Source organism: Alligator sinensis, unplaced genomic scaffold (genome assembly GCF_000455745.1).
Source record: "Alligator sinensis unplaced genomic scaffold, ASM45574v1 scaffold752_1, whole genome shotgun sequence".
NCBI lineage: Eukaryota > Metazoa > Chordata > Crocodylia > Alligatoridae > Alligator > Alligator sinensis.
In genome coordinates, this window is record NW_005842000.1 from 1,115,966 (window position 1) to 1,132,380 (window position 16,415).

At 46.1% G+C, this 16,415-nt stretch overlaps 1 protein-coding gene across 1 annotated transcript in view; it reads left to right on the forward strand.

The window, feature by feature from the left end:
* The window catches only part of LOC102385426 (collagen alpha-1(XX) chain), a 49,058-nt gene that overhangs the window by 18,343 nt on the left and 14,300 nt on the right, over positions 1-16,415 (forward strand). The window contains exons 12-22 of the mRNA XM_025201658.1: positions 2,633-2,775; positions 3,228-3,337; positions 7,543-7,741; positions 7,848-7,861; positions 8,135-8,293; positions 10,688-10,765; positions 11,001-11,087; positions 13,810-13,863; positions 14,889-14,984; positions 15,554-15,607; positions 16,168-16,221. Of these exons, the coding sequence (XP_025057443.1) occupies positions 2,633-2,775; positions 3,228-3,337; positions 7,543-7,741; positions 7,848-7,861; positions 8,135-8,293; positions 10,688-10,765; positions 11,001-11,087; positions 13,810-13,863; positions 14,889-14,984; positions 15,554-15,607; positions 16,168-16,221 (1,048 nt within the window). The remainder of the gene's footprint in view (positions 1-2,632; positions 2,776-3,227; positions 3,338-7,542; positions 7,742-7,847; positions 7,862-8,134; positions 8,294-10,687; positions 10,766-11,000; positions 11,088-13,809; positions 13,864-14,888; positions 14,985-15,553; positions 15,608-16,167; positions 16,222-16,415) is intronic.

A 16,415-nucleotide genomic window follows, 5' to 3' on the forward strand; every position in this document is an offset into this window, starting at 1 on the left:
GTATGCGGTGACACATAAATTAACTCCTTAGCTGCCTCTAAACGGGTTAGAAGATGGGGTCTCTCATGCAGGATTTAATTGCATGCAACAGGTTGATCAGAGCACTGAGTTTATGCAAGGCCATGCTCAGATTTTGTCCATCTGTGGGGATTTAGCAGCAGGCTTTCCATCGTCCTTCTGTCCAGTATTATTAACTGACTGGAGACAGCCTGTGATAAACAGACTTCTGTTCAATTCTCATCTGTTGGGTGGGGGACTTGCTTCTTTAACCCTCAACCCCATGACTTAAAAGATCAAACTTGGAGGCAACTGTCCCAACCGGAAACAAGATTGGCACAAGACCATATTTTAGACCCTTCTCCTAGTGTTCCTGGATTGGAGCCAGGCAATTAATATTGTAACATGGCAATTTTGTGGTTGCTCTGAGTGGGCTGATTTTTATTGACAAGTAGTCTTAACTAACGGTTTCACTGCGCTTGCTTTTCAATGAGCTCCTTTCCAAATCCCGAACATCGTAACGGACAAGCTGTCATTCCACGCCCCCCCTGTGACCTTAATTGTATTTTATAGCATAGAAATCAGGGTAGATTTTGACTCTTAATATTCAGTCTTATTTTATTTCTAAGCCTAATTACTGTGGCATTGGGATCATTTTAATCTTATTTAAAGAAGCAAAGCTTCTTACAGTAAACAGAATGGAGGAGATTCAGAAGGCTCTTTGGTCTAAGTAGTCAGAAAATCATGGGCAAATCCTTTTGTTTAAGCAGGGGGGATGTCAGGCACACAAATATAGCCTTGCAAGGACATTACGTCTCGGAGAAAAGAGAAACAAGAACTTGACGCTAGTTCTGAATCGGTGCTGAAAGGATGCGCGATGAGTTGTGCATCTGTCCACGCAGATGTGTCCCACGCAGATTAAGAATGCATTTCAGACTGCTAATTCTACCTACCTCATTAAGTTTTAATCTGTAGCTCTTAAGTGACATTTGCATAAATCAAGTGTTTTCTCACATGTTTGAGACAGCAATCTCGAAAAGAAAGCCAGACCCTGCCAGGAATCCACATCTGGATTTGCATTTTCAAGTTTTTTGTGTTTCAGCTCCAAATTTCATACCTTGGGTGTAGGTGGCTGGCATGATATTCATATGGGTCATGTTTTTTTCTTTGTCGAGGACTTTTAAGCATCTCTATTAAGGCTCCCAGGTCTTTCACAGCTTCTTATGTCATGCATCCTTCAGTTGTTCTTCTTGACAAGGAGATTTATAGATTTTATAGACGTTAGGGCTGGAAGGGACCTCAAAGATCATCAAGTCCAGTCCCCTGCCCCAGGGGCAGGAAGTAAGCTGGGGTCAAAGGATCCCAGCAAGATAAGATGTGGGTGTGTGGGACTCTTTCAGGACTCATCCAAGTTGCTTCATAAGCTGCTAGAGTTGTCTATATGGAAGGAGGCAGGGCTGCCTCTGCTGCCTCTTCAGCAACCCCTGAGCCAACTCAAGGAGTGACAGCTTGACAGGAAAAACTGTGCCTGGATCTTCCTTGTGGCATTATGAAAAAAGCCATTGGGATGTCCTGAGCGCTGTGTTCAAAATACAGCATCAAGACCCAAGAGGAATATGCAAAACATGGATGAAATACTCTAGTGGAGTAATTCCTTCAGTCTTAACAGAGTTGTGCTAAGAGCGGCTTTGGCCCTCGCTTTGATTTACATCAAGCCATTGTGCCTCTGAAGCCCCCATCTCTCAGTGAGAAACAGTTTTTCTCCTAGGATGGTGGAAGGTTACCCCCTGATTCTCCGGTCTCTGGTAGACATTACACTTAAGATACAATGGACAAGTGAATTGTGTCTTAAAGTGTAACCTGGCCATGCATTCAGGCCATTAATGGCATGGCAAAAAGCAAAACCAGTTGCAACATTATTTTTTTTAATTTTTTTAAAAATTTTTTATGTTTTATATTTTTATTTAGTAAATTGTTTCATGTTCCAAGCCAAATCAGCCAAATCAATTCCAAATCCATGAGTCATTCAAGAACCATATGTGGCCCTACTACCAGCAAATATCCTCCACCTTCACCTGGGGTTTCAGATGTTTCCAAATCATTTGGCGGACATCCTATGTGCAGGCCCAAGCCCGGCGGCTTGGGGTTCGGATGTCCCTGAGTTTGGTCGCCCTCAGCCATATGGCCGCGGGAGCAAGCTAGGGAGGAGTCTCCCATTTGTGCCTGGTTTCTCTCTCTCCTTAAAATGAATGTGTGGCTGGGTGGACCATACCCACTCCAGGCCTGGTGTGATCCCGACCCAGCCAGTGATCAGCTGATCATTGGCCAGCTCTGGGGGGGTCAAACCGACCCATTGGGTCCTCAGAGCCAGGTGACAATTAGCTGATTGTCAGCAGCTTTGCTGGTGCAAACAGAGCCTCGGATCATAATCCCAGGCTCCCCCTGTACTGGCAAGTAGGGCACGATTAGGGCCCGATTCCTGATCCTAAAATGCCATGGTTTGTCATATACGTGTCGCACGGCAGGAGGTGCGACTGGGATCGCGGGGTAGATCCCATCACTTCTTTAAGTGAACATCTGTCAATGGCATCATGATCATAAACCACCGAAGCGTCTTCTCCTTATTTCCTTCCAGTGAAACACCCCTCCCGGGGATCCCACCTGAGCACACCCTCAGCTTCGTCCTCCGGCTCCTGCCAGAGACTCCTAAAGAGCCCTTTGCTGTGTGGCAGATAACAGATGAAGACTTCCAGCCTCTTCTTGGTGTTATACTTGACTGTAAGGTTTCACGTGGCGTAGATTAGGTTCAGGTATATGTATGCATTTTATGAGAGCAACACCCCAGCTTTCATTAGTCGTTTGGATGTTTTTGTTGCCGAAAGGTGGTGTGCACCAAGCCTAGACGAGAAGCATTTGTTGCTGCTAGCAGCGTAACATTTGAAAATGCTTCCCCATGTAATTAAAAACTCCCTGTGTAATGCTTGCAAATGCTTCCTGTGTAATTAAAAAAAAAAAAATCCTCCCTAAAACCCTAATTTCTTTTACACTCTTTTGTAATACCTTCTTGTACTATTATTTTCCTTTCATTGGTCTTACAACTTCTTATTGTGAAGTATGAAATATTTCAGCATGCTTAAGCATATTGCTTTATTAATTTTTGCAACGTACTGTAGGTGAAATCAAATTCTCTTTTGATTCTAAGCTGTTATTTGTCCTATTTTCCCCTGTAGCCAGTAAGAAATCCTTGACCTATTTCAATCATGACTACAAGACTGATTTACAGGAAGTCATCTTTGACCAACAGGAAGTGAAGAAGATATTCTATGGGAGCTTTCATAAGGTCCTTATCAAGAGAGGGAGAGATTTAGCTCATTAACTCACAAGTGCAGGCTGAGAAACAAAAATGCAACCAGTATATATTATTCATTTTGAAAAGTGGTTATTAGCATGTGCTAAAAAAAATCAGTAGCAATTACTGGAGTTGCGATGTTAAGACATTTTGGGTCATCCCATATGAAAAATATATATTTTCCACATTGTTTAAAAAAAAAAGAAAAAAGCTTGATCTACTTATATGTTTTAATATACATGTGTGAGTATATAAAATATATTGCTACATTACAAACTTGGCTAATTTTCACATTTAAAAGATAGTATCTGGTAGATGCATGAAACACTAGAGCAGTGGAATAAGTTTGGTATGTTGAACTGTGTTCTTCCCTCCCCCCCTTTTTTTTAAATATGAAATTTTGCCAGTTTTGTACAATATACATATTTTATATATTTTCATATATACATGTTGGTAAAGTTATAACCTCTCTCTGAAAAATATGTATTTTTCTCCCTAAGGGATGCGTGATAAGTGCTACCGTGCTCCTTCAATTCATCCACTTTGATTTAATGTTGTCCCTGACTTCTCTCTCTCAACTGACTTATTCCTTGCAATGTGCACTTTTCCCTTCTGGCTGCAGCCTGGGAGCTTCAGGGGCGTGGAGAAAAAGCATCACAGGAGAAGCTGTGTTAACCAAACAGTCCTTTCTTTTTTGGATACATAAGCCCAAATCCACAAAGGCACCTAGGTGCCTGACTCCTAATGTAACATTGATTTCAAGGGGAATTTAGACATCTCCTTAAGGGCCAGATACTTAACTGCCTTGAAGACTTAGGTTGAAATGAAAAAATGAGGCTTGTTGGTGGAGAGCCGTGGAGGGGCGTGTGGAAGAAATGGTGAGCAGGTCAGCAAGTTAGCTTGGAGCGTGACGTTGGGAGGTTTAAAAAGCTTTCAGGGCAGTAACAAATTGGATTTGGCAATAAATATGGAGAAGAGCAGGAGAGAGTAGTAACTTATCTTTCACTCCTTGCACCGCCAGCCTCGGGCATTCTGTGGGCGACTGCCTCATTCAGGCGTTTGATTTCTGAATGTCTCCTGCAAGAGGTCAGAAAAGCATGTTCCTCTCCAGAGTGGCAGGTATCCAGGTTGTAGCCATAGTGGTCTAGAGAAAAAAGCAACCAGGACACGTGGTAGAGGTGATATCTTTTATTAGTCCAACTCAAATTTTTGCAAAGAAATTCTTTAATTGCAAGCTTTCGGGCACAAACACCCTTCATCAGGCATCAGAGAAAAGATTGTAAAAGTTCTCCTAGGTAGAAATGAAAATTCATGTTTCATAGGAGAGTTGAAGGTGGTTTGGAAAAGTTCATTTTATAAGCATATTAGGCTCAGAGAAATATGAATCCATCCTGCTTACCAACAAACAACTTCCAGGTAAACAGCCTATTCCAACTTTTCCTTGAGCCTAACCTGCATAAAATGAACCGTTTCGAACAGGAGATTTTATCACACCTTGAACTCTCCTATGAAAGATGAACTTTCGTTTCTACCCAGGAGCACTTTTACAATCTTTTCTCCAACACCTGACGAAGGGTGTTTGTGCCCAAAAGCTTGCAATTAAAGATTTTTTTTTGCAAAAATCAAGTTGGTCTAATAAAAGAGATCATCTCTACCACGGGTCCTGATTGCTTTGTCCTCTCCAGGATCACTACAGTGGCTTCCCCCCACCCTGCAGTCCAAGTCCTGCATGCTCTAATGAAAAGCCTCGTGCCTTCAGGAGAGAGCAAACCTGATTAAGGGAAAGGTCTGCATAAAATCTGCAGTTTAGACCCAGCAAGGCCCAAAATAAGCAGATGTAGTTCATGTGGTTACTGCAATGAAGCAGTGTTACTTTGGCCAAGAATACGCTGTCGGGGCTCCTGGCCTCTGCCCGTCGACCTGGGTTTCCGATGCCCTGCAGGTAACGGCCGCTGTCCCACGGTGATGCATTCAATGATTGCTTTCCCGTGTCAGTCTGGAAGTCCCTCATATGCTAGTGCCTTCTAAAGAGGATAGTCATGTTCTGTCTCATGTCTTTCCCTCTGGCACTGGATAAACTGTTCAGGGTCCTGTTTCACTATACATCTTCCAGAGCGCATTTGAACGTGTGTCTGCACTATAGTTTCTCAGTCCACCTTGACATGCATATAAGCATCCCCTTCTGCCCTGTGTTCTTGCATCTATGACCACGTGGTGTTTTAATATTACCTGTCTTTGCTGGCGGCAGCATCTTAAATCCAGTCTGGTCCACCATTATTTAAAAGGACAGGGTTCATTTTGGCCTTTGATTCCATCTTAACTTTGTGTCTCTGTGTCCCGAGTATGAACTATTGTCAAAGGCAATCTGTTTTAGGCTCCTGTGCTTAAACTTCCCTTGAGTTTTCCAACTAACTCGACTTGACACGATTAGAATATATATTTTTTTGGTGAAATATTGCTAGATCGAACATGCTTAGTGCGAAGAGTGGGCAGATCGGTTTCTCTAGTACAGTTAATTTATAAAAACAAGAAGAGTGAGAAACCCAAACCCTAAACCGAGCTTCAAAGACCCCAGTGCTGTGGGGTATCTAATCTAGCCTCATAGCTAGGATCCTTTCCTGACTGTGGACTGAACCAGAGCTGCAAATCCAGCCAGACCCATAAATTGCATCTGGATTAAACTTGGATTCACTCCTGATTGTAAGTCTGGTAGGCAAGGCATTTTCAACCTGGTAGCCTGCCCATACCTCCCAAAGCTATGCTGTGCCAACAGAGAAATGCAGTGTTTGTACTGGAGTATATTTGTCACAATGAAGGCACGGATTTCAGTCCCACTCAAAGCTGGAGTGTAGTTGGTGGATTAAGTGTGTTTGGAAAGTAGGGGCAAGTAGCGTGGATTTAAAGTCATATTCCACCAGGTGGGACGTGCTGTTTTGCTTCTTACCTAAACGTCCTGAATGCTTTTCACCTCCTTAAGTGTTTTGCTTTGTTTTGTGTCAAATATGCAAAGGGGAAAACGTGCTTTTCTCCCGTATGCATCACACTTCTCTATCGATGCCATTAATAATCACTTTGCAAGCAGAACAATAACTTGGAGTTGTAGAATAGCTCCCGGGGAATATAAAAGAGAGGCCTTGCATTTTCATGTCTGGCAGGAAATGAGGTATTTGTGTTGCAATAAAGTTGTTTTCCAAGGCCCTGCAGAATGTGACTCATGGACTGCTAATGGGGTCTCCTGTCCTTACACCATAAGGTTTCCAGTTAAAATCTGGACCAGGCTGACAGGGAGAGCAGAACTAGTTGAAGTCGAAAGAAGGGGAAGAATTTCCCTTCTCACTTTTCTTTTTTAATTCAAAAATTGAAAAATTGCAAACTGGTTTAAAAAAAAATGGTATTTCAAAAAATTGTTCCTGAGATCCCGTGTCCCACTTTTTGGTGAAATTTCAATATTTAAAAAATGTTCATCTCTAATTGACTGAAAGCCATCTCTGTGTCCCCAATGGCTCTTTAGTCTATAGGATCTCAGTGGATAAGTGCCCTCACCCCCAAAACAGCACCATGCACCAATCTCATTGGGCAGACCCAGGATGGGATTTATTCTGGAAGATGACGAGTAATTTAACATCACAGCCCTGGGGATGGTTTCTCCAGAGAATGGTTGCCTTGAGTTGTGAAGCGCTGGTTTTGCATTTTAGATACGTTAGCTATTAGAAGTGTGGGTTAATAATTGTTTTCCAACTATTTAAGTTGGACTAATAAAAGATATCAGATTCACCCAAAGAACCTTGTCTCAGCCATTAGAAGTAATTCTACGTTGCAGTGCTTCTCAACTTTTTGTGACTCGAGTCGCTCCTTTTTTGACAACAGAAAAATAAAAGAGTGGTTCTTTGTTGCAAACCCCCCCCTCAGGACGACCACAGCAGGTCAGACTCTTTGTTCACACTATAGATTCCTGTAGGAACACTCTTGAGTTGATCTTGTGGCCCATGGTTGCACACATAACAGTGTGAATACTGCGTAGCTCCCTGCAGCACCCCATAAAGCATATCAAGGCACCCCAGTTGAGAATCACTGCTCTAGTGCTTTCCAGCCCAGATCCTTTGCAATCACTAAAAACACCTGCCTCCGCCGGTAGATGTGTACATGAACCATCCCACAGTTGAGGTCCAACAAGTCTCTTCTTGCCTGTTCGCCAGGTGCACATAGCTGTGAGTCATTTCAAGATCAAACTCTACCTGGACTGCAGGAAAATAGCGGAGAGACCAGTCAATGCGGTGGGCAGCATCTCCACTGCGGGCTTTGTCATGCTGGGGAAGCTCACAAGGACCAGAGGACCGAGGAGGACTAATAAAAGATATCAGATTCACCCAAAGAACCTTGTCTCAGCCATTAGAAGTAATTCTACGTTGCAGTGCTTCTCAACTTTTTGTGACTCGAGTCGCTCCTTTTTTGACAACAGAAAAATAAAAGAGTGGTTCTTTGTTGCAAACCCCCCCCTCAGGACGACCACAGCAGGTCAGACTCTTTGTTCACACTATAGATTCCTGTAGGAACACTCTTGAGTTGATCTTGTGGCCCATGGTTGCACACATAACAGTGTGAATACTGCGTAGCTCCCTGCAGCACCCCATAAAGCATATCAAGGCACCCCAGTTGAGAATCACTGCTCTAGTGCTTTCCAGCCCAGATCCTTTGAAATCACTAAAAACCCCTGCCTCCGCCCGTAGATGTGTACATGAACCATCCCACAGTTGAGGTCCAACAAGTCTCTTCTTGCCTGTTCGCCAGGTGCACATAGCTGTGAGTCATTTCAAGATCAAACTCTACCTGGACTGCAGGAAAATAGCGGAGAGACCAGTCAATGCGGTGGGCAGCATCTCCACTGCGGGCTTTGTCATGCTGGGGAAGCTCACAAGGACCAGAGGACCGAGGAGTGGGTCGGCCACCGTAAGTCCAAGGCTTATTCATTTTCAGGAGGATCTGTGGGTCCAAATTCAGCCGGATGGGGATAGGATGATGGTCTCCCATCCCTCTGGTGCGGAGTGCCTTATAGCACATCTGTGAAGCTAGGCAATGTGTTCTCTCCCCCTTCCTTTTTTAGAGACTTAATGAGTTTTTCTTAATGCAGTGGCTTTCTCTCCTTTCTCCTTCTGGAAGTGCCGCCTTTGAGGTTGGGGACTAGCCATAGTGTGGAGTGCTTGAACTGCAAGGAAACAGCAGGCCTTTTGCTTGAATACTGCCTTGTTTCAGAGCCAGAGGAAACTCTGATTCTGCCGTAAGATGCAGAAGAGGCAGGACTGGAGGGCAAGCTCCCACGGAGTAGCGTCAGCCAGTAATGGGGATTGCACGGCAGTACATGTGGATGTGTTTTGTTCGGTCTCCCTGCCAAGAAAGCCTTGTCCCTGGGTGCGTGCATGGATGTCTGAAAAGCGATGCACAGCTTTAGAGGTTCACTGCCAGTTTAACCAAAGAGAAACCAGCTCAATGCCAGCCCATGTGACAAAAACAACCAAACCCTGGCTTGCTAGGGAGAGAGGAAGTAAGCACATGGACCTTGCAGCGGGCCCCAGAAAGGAGTGAATGGGCAAGCTTCAGTCCCATGGGGTCAAGCAACATTTAGAGACAAAAACATGCCCTGGATCTGATTCATCCTTACCTTGCACTTTGTGTTGCCCCTGACAGCAGTGTAAAGTGAGTGGAAAATCGCTACAAGATCATAGGACTACTTCACTTTGTGCTGCTCTAAACCCTTGCTTAAAGGGCTGGTCAGCAGTTGAACGATGTGCCTTTTCCACTTGGCTTGCACCTGTAGAGCTAAGGATTTGCAAACCAGACAAGGTCAGCTGGTTGCAACTTCCCACACCTGAAGACAGCTCTGCATAAGCAATCTGGCCACAGGCATTGCATGCAGGCTCAGCCAACTCAAGGGAGAAGCAGTCATTCAGCGTACCATGAAAAACATACCTGACTCGAGTCAGCAGCATTCCCTGTGATGTACAGGAACAGATGGGTAACAAAACAGGGGGACACCGAGTCAAGAAGACCTCGGTTTGCATGCCACAAAAAAATGCTGCTGCAGTTTAGACTGGCAGCGACCCCGTCAGATCCTTTCTTGGGAGTTAAAATACCTGGTGCTCGTCTTCGTTTCCCCTTTAGCAGCTTAGCTAGCGAAGTCGAGTAATTGAGGAGCCGCTAACGAACAGCTCGCACCGTCTCCACTTCCATCATCCTTCAAGCCTAGTGAGGCTTCACATCTACGTCCGCTCAGCTGCCCTTGAGAAGACAGAGTGCCTCATTATTGGTTATCATCCAGCCTTATTTCATTTGAGACGTCTTTAAATGCCAGTTGATCTACCGGGCTAATTTTATATCTATATGCTACACGTCACACTCCCTCCATTAGTCCCCTTTCTCATTGTTAAGTGCATGAGAGAAAAAAGCCTCGATTCAGTGAAAATGGCATTTAAAAAAAAAAGCAGTCTATCTTAAAATGCACCAGCTTTTTTTTTTTTTTATTTAGTTTTCATGTGGCATTTGTCCCCCGTGCTAATCAAAATAGAGGGATCTGGCAGCTGAAGGAGAGGAAGACGGGGAGATTGGGGGTGGGAAGTTGGAACGTCTCCCAAGAATACCTGCTGCTTTTGTTCTCCTACCAATTTCCTTGAGTGGCAGCAAAGGAAAGTGGGTTTTTTTTTGTTGTGTTGTTTTTTACATTTTGGTTGGTGCCGAAGCCAATTACTCAGAGCTTTGGGATTTGGGGAGCTGCTATTGATGTGTGAATAAATCAGGAACGCAGCGCTACGGGCATGGGCCTTGCCCGGTGTGTCGCTTTGCACGGCTCTTGACTCGGAGACCCGAAGACAGTTCCTGGGTGCTCCTTCTAAGTGCTACATCGCTGTGCATCTGTATCTGGTCCAATTGCAACCGAATGAGTGTCTTGGTGTAAAGTGGAGGGGGGAACAAAAGACATGAATGAATTTATAGGGGTTTCTCTTGCAATTGACTGCCCCAGCATGCAGCCAAGAGCCGACATGCATTTTCCCCCTAGATCTGTCTGCGGGGTGGCAGTTAGAACGAGCTATTCTTCCCTTTGTTGTCTTAATGAGATTTGGGGTGAGCTCTTGCTAAGAGCATAAAATAGTTTCTGCATTCGGTTTGTAACTGCTGTACTAGGGACCATCGAGATATCCACGCGGTTTTACCCTTTTTCTATGCTTGTATTCTCATCGGGACCCCCGGCTTCAGCAATGCAGGGTGGTGGAATATCTACGCGTGCCTACATAGATGTAGGTTTTGCAGCTTTTCTCATGAGTGTTATCTACCTCTCTCTTTGCTCCACAGTTTCAGCTGCAGTCTTTGCAGATTGTGTGCAATGCTTTGTGGGCAGAGGATGACCGATGTTGTGAGCTCCCTGCACTGGTAAGACACAAAGGACCTCTCTGCTCCCTGACATCCAACGGGGGAATTTATCACGTAGGACCAAGAAGGAAATGCTGGTGTTTTGAGGGGCGCAGGAGGTGATGATGTCCCCCTTGAGACACTAAGGCCATGTAGTTATCAGCTTGAGACTCATGCATGTGCACATGCTTTGAATGCAGGGGGAACATGCACCTGGGCACACAGCCACTAAGACAAGCTTGTTCTCTTTCTTCAGAGAGATGAAGAGACGTGTCCTGCTTTGGCTCCTGCCTGTACCTGCATGTCCGGTGTCCCAGGCCTGCCAGGTCCCCCCGGGCCTCCTGTAAGTCCAGCTTTCCATGTTTGTCCCCAGAAACAACTATGCACAGCTCTATGGTTTGGTGCTTCTGGGGCACGGCATAGCCAGGGGCAAAGGGCAGGTGCTTCCAGCAGCCCAGGCACATAGTGGGCATAGGAAAAGAAATCCAATGCCACACAGAAGCATGAACACAAGCAGCGAAAGATGGCATGTGCCACTGCAAGACTTTGTCTTTTTTCCCCTCTCCCTTTTCTTGTGTGACCTCCTGATTGAAGGGGTGCCCAGTCATTTTAGACCCTGCAACTTTGGTGGGCAGGGATGTATCGCTGCGATTGCTATTCCCACACCAAGCAAATACAGGACCAGACCAGAATGCTACTCTGAAGTCTGAATGTCCCACCTTTGGAGGGAGGAGAAATGGTAGCTGAAACAAAAAGATGTTGCTTAGATTTTGTATGTCCCCAGTGTCTCAGGGCTTCCTGGCACTGGGTCCAACCCCCTCTCTACAGAGGAGTTGTATACAGCAGCATACCATGGCCTGGCTTTGATTTCCTCTCTCACTGCCAAAGTGCAAACACTAATCCGGCAGGGCAGTAATGGCAGCTGGGACCAGCGAGAGTGTTTCCCGATACCATGCTAATCCTCTTAGGGGAGGAAGGCCAGCTGCCCTCTTGGTCTGTCTATAGAGATCAGCTAGATAGGGAGCTTTGTGAAGACCTGAAATGCAAAAAACCCTTATTCCCTTTTATTTGTGATTAAATGCACAGAACAGGGAACCTCTTAAGGCTTTAGTGAAACCTCTGCTCTCTGAAGTGCACAAACCCACCAGGAGACCCCAGTACAAAACCTGGTTCTGTACAAGCCAATTTGATCTACTTGCATTGCCTAAGGTTTTGCTAGTGGCCTGCAAAGTGTGTCACAGCCATGTGCAAAGGGCAGGGACTTGGATGCAAGGAGCTTGTAAGTGAGGCACATGAAGGGAGAGGAAAATCGTCCCTTTCTGTCTCGCAGGCATTGCCGGAAAAAAAAATAAAGCGCACACACTGAATTTCAGGACACACAGGTAGAGAGGGGAAACATTACAACTCTGGCTTTTCTTCTCACCCTTTAGGTACACTGAGTGCTTATAAAATCCTTTGGGGTGCAGATTCACAGACTCATAGATAATGAAGGTGGGAAGGGAGCTCAGGAGGTCACATCTAGTCCAACCCCCTGCTCAAAACAGGACCAGCCCCAGCTACAACATCCCAGTCAAGGCTTTGTTGAGTGAGCCTTAAACACCTCCAAGGATGGAGACTCCACCACCTCTCTGGGGAGCCTGTCCCAGTGCTTCACCACCCTCCTAGTGAGAGGTTTTCCTAATATCCAGCCTTAGCTTTCCTTGCTGTAACTTGAGAGTCTAACTTTGTGCCCCGTGACTGGCAGCTGCAGGAACCATGTGCATTTGCAAAACACGGTTGGATTTTTTTTTTCCTGAGCAAACAGCAACAGAGTCTATCTCAAAGCTTCTTTCCCAATACAACAGCATTCCCAGAGATCACATGCTATTAAAATATGTTAACAGTAATTGCTCCTGTCCCAGCTAGTAGGTTTGGTTTAGCTTGTTCAGCTTTTTAAAAAAAACAACCCGATGATATGATCCAACGGTGAGGGCAGTCTTGTAGTTGAGAAGGAACGGCAGTTTATTAATGCCAAATGGGAGTGCACAGCACATTGCATTATCAGTGTACTGCCACCTAGTTACGAGCTCACATTGCCTGGTCGTTTTAGATGATATCTATACCGTGCACTTGTGGAGAGAGGCAGGTTTTATGAATATGGTTCTCATAGGGAATATGGTTATGAGATGTGAAACCCTGACTGACATAATCATTGCAAGAGCACTTCCTCCCATGGTCCAAGTGATTCCAAATGAGTAAAGGGAGTGTGGATGCCTCCCACCTCAGACATATTTAATCCTCCTTAATGAGCTGCTTTTGGCCAGAGATAAGTCCAGATAACTCTGTGAATGAGCTTTAGGGCACTTCTGGAAGAGCCCTCAGCAAAGCCTCCTGGTCAGACTGACGGCATCCAAATCCATTGCAGTTTACAATCAAGAATAGAAACTTTCAGATTAAGATGTTAGTTGTTCTGTGCATCAGAGAGGATTATTTTCCTCCCAGGCCTAGGGGCTGTGCAGATGCGTAGCTAAGCCAGGTCTCCGTGGATTCAGTCCCCCCCCGCGCTGTGTTCGATTGAAGAGGACGTTCAGTAGAACTGCCTGCTCTTGAGTGTTTGCAAGTAGGAGCCTGCGCTTCATCCTCATCTTGCTGCAACGGTCTGAAATGGAGATGAATCCACTCAGCCTCATGAGAGGCACTTTCAGAACAAAGAGTAGAGTCTCATTATCATCAGGAAATGTTTTCTGGTATTCCTGGGTCCTTATTTTCTTGGTTCAAGGTTACTGAATATGCCCCAAGGCCAAGTGGCCTGATGCTGGTCTCATGCCATTGAGTGATGTGATTTGTAAGCACTACCTGCTTGTTACAGTTTGACCCAGGACTTACCTAAAGTCCTGGGGGGCGTATGGGGCAGGAAGGTTGCAGGCAGGGGCTGTATGCAAGGAGCTTTCCCCACTTGCATGTGAACCCTAACAGCCTTCATGACCAGTTTGCTCTGCAAACCCATTCCTGGGCTTCAAGGTGCACGGTAGGACAGAGGGTATTTGGCAGTAACCACAGTCTTGTGCTTTCTCTCATATGGGCAGGGCAGTCCAGGGCGGAGAGGACCTCAAGGGGAGCAGGGGCACCCAGGCCCCAAGGTGAGTGATGCCCTTCAACACGACCTGGGGTTTGGATTTTGTTGCATGTGGCTTGAAGTTGAGAGGCCCGTACTGAAACCTGCTCTCCAATACAGCTGTGTCTGCATGCCCCAGGTCCAGGTTAAGCCGACACCGCTGACTCGGGATGTAGCATCCTCGCTGTATCCAGCCGCGTAGAACAGGATCGGTGCATTTTAAAAACCAGACACGGAGAATCTCTGTAATTAGATGGAGGATGACCAATTTGTTATCCCATGCTGAGGGCCAACAGGCTTCTCTTTGCCACAGAATATGGATTAAGGCAGGATGCCTGCTCTAAGACTCTTGCAGGCATTTTGTTGCATTGGGGAAGTAAATTAACCCGATAAGTGACTGTTTAGGAAAGCAGCCTTGCTGCATCAGAAAGCGTTCATCCTTCTCCTGCTCTTCCTGCTGTCGTCTTTGATTTGGTGTCTGCTGTGGTGTCAGGTATCTGAGTTGGTATTGTTGCACTACAGCAAAAATCCCAGTAATAGGTTAAATCTCTGCTGCAGAATAGCTGAGATGAGCATTAAATAAGTGCCAGCATGGTATAGATTCATAGACGCTTAGAGAAGTAGGGCTGGAAGGGACCTCCAGAGGTCCTCTAGTCCAACCCCCTGCCTGAGACAGGATCATTGCTATCCGTGCTGCTTTCCCCTTTGCAAGCTGACCGTATAGTTATAGAGCTAGTCAGGAAAAAGCCAATGAAAAATGGATGCAATTTTCAGCTAAGGTTCTCCCCCTCCTCCTTTATGACAAACTCGAATCATTAGATTAACTTGCTGAATGGCTGGGCTGTGCCTGCACCTCTGCAAATCAGGGGGTGTTTTGCCATTGACTTCTGAGGCAGCTGAATGAACACCTTGGACTTCAAAGGCAAAGGTGGTAAAGCTGGGCACGTGATGAGTTGGCAGTCATGGGCTCTTGCCTTTTGCCATAGCTGCTCTGTGCAGCTGGAAGGCACAAATATGCCTTCCTTTCCTGTGTCATATCTTTGCTTTTAGGGTGAGCCAGGCCCTCCTGGACGGGTCGGCCCCCAGGGTCCTGGCGGACAGCAAGGCTCTCCGGGATCCCAAGGAATCACCGTGCAAGGTCCAGTGGTACGTGAGAGCTCACGGCTTTCTGTCTCTTTGTGCTATGCAGTACCTTAGTGGGTTTTCTAAAGGGACAGGGTGACAAGAGCACCTGAAGCCTGTCTACATCCGGGCCCACAACCTCATTGCTAGCAGCTGCCATAGGGGCACTAGTTTTTCTTGTATTGGCAAAGCACTCGATTGAATTATTTGGGGTGAAGTCTATTCTGACCTGGAGGTTCCCTTCAAGACCCCAGCAAGGGTGATTGTGCAGTGACCATGCTTAGACAAGGCAGCGGGTGGAGATCTATGGCATACCTCCCACCTTTGGGCACACACATTGCATACGCTCCTGCCTGCCTTGCTATGAGGCCCAGGCAAAATTCAGAGGTACGGAGATTGTGGTGATACCCCAGTGGGCAGAAGTCACTTTGCATCGGAAGGTGCATTTGAAGGGTGCAGGAAAGGTTGCATTTGAAGGGCACTTTGCATTTGAAGGGTGCAGGGAGGTTTCTTGGGCTGTTGCAATGAGTCGCCCAGAGCAGGGAAGAAAGTGGCAGAGTATATGTAATTATTTTGCTGTATTTTGACTGAAGGGACCACCAGGGATCAAAGGGGAGAAAGGAGACACAGGAATCCCAGGCATGCAGGTAATAATGGAAGATTCTCCTTTGAATCATCTCAAGGATGGATCCACCTGCTCTCCTGCTGGAGGGTATCAGCAAGGGGGTTTGCTTTCCTTACTGACCCTCTCTGCTTTGAAACCCCATGAGGATAAAAATACCTTCTACTGGTATTGACCTCACTCAGCCAAACCCATGCCAGGGCTGTGCCAGTGCAAATGTGCCCTGTGCTTGGCAAGTATTATGCCCATTTCACAGAGGGGCAAACTCATCACAGATACTTGGCTTTGGGGAGACTGAACCTATAGAGGAGTTCAGAATGGCTCTGAGCAGTCTAGCCCCCTGCTCGAATGGGTCAAAGGACATGCAGCTGGACCCATACAATGCTTGGCTACTTCAGTGTCTGATGTGATGAAGGGAGAAAGGGAAGCTTTGTCCTTAATGGCAGTGAAAGAGCCCAGGCACCTAAAAACAGAGTGAGTGTTTTAATGACATATCCTGTATGCCCATACCCCATTGCCCAGTGCAGATCTATAAAGGTGGAAGTAAGAGCTGGACACCAGACCTGACTAGCTGCTCTTTTACAGGGTATTCCTGGTGTCCAGGGAGCTCCAGGCAGAGATGGCCTTCAGGGAGCCAAGGTAAAACACACAGCCCTGAGCTTCAGATAGGAGTGGCTTTGCACCACTGAAAACTGATCTACTGCTTGGTGCCTAAATATGGACTTAGGAGCCCAAATTGAGGCCAAGCTTTTGGATCTGGGGCATATGCAACAGTTCCTGGAAATTGCTCCTGGGTGTGGTGCTGGGGAGACACCTGCCAATGAACTCACACC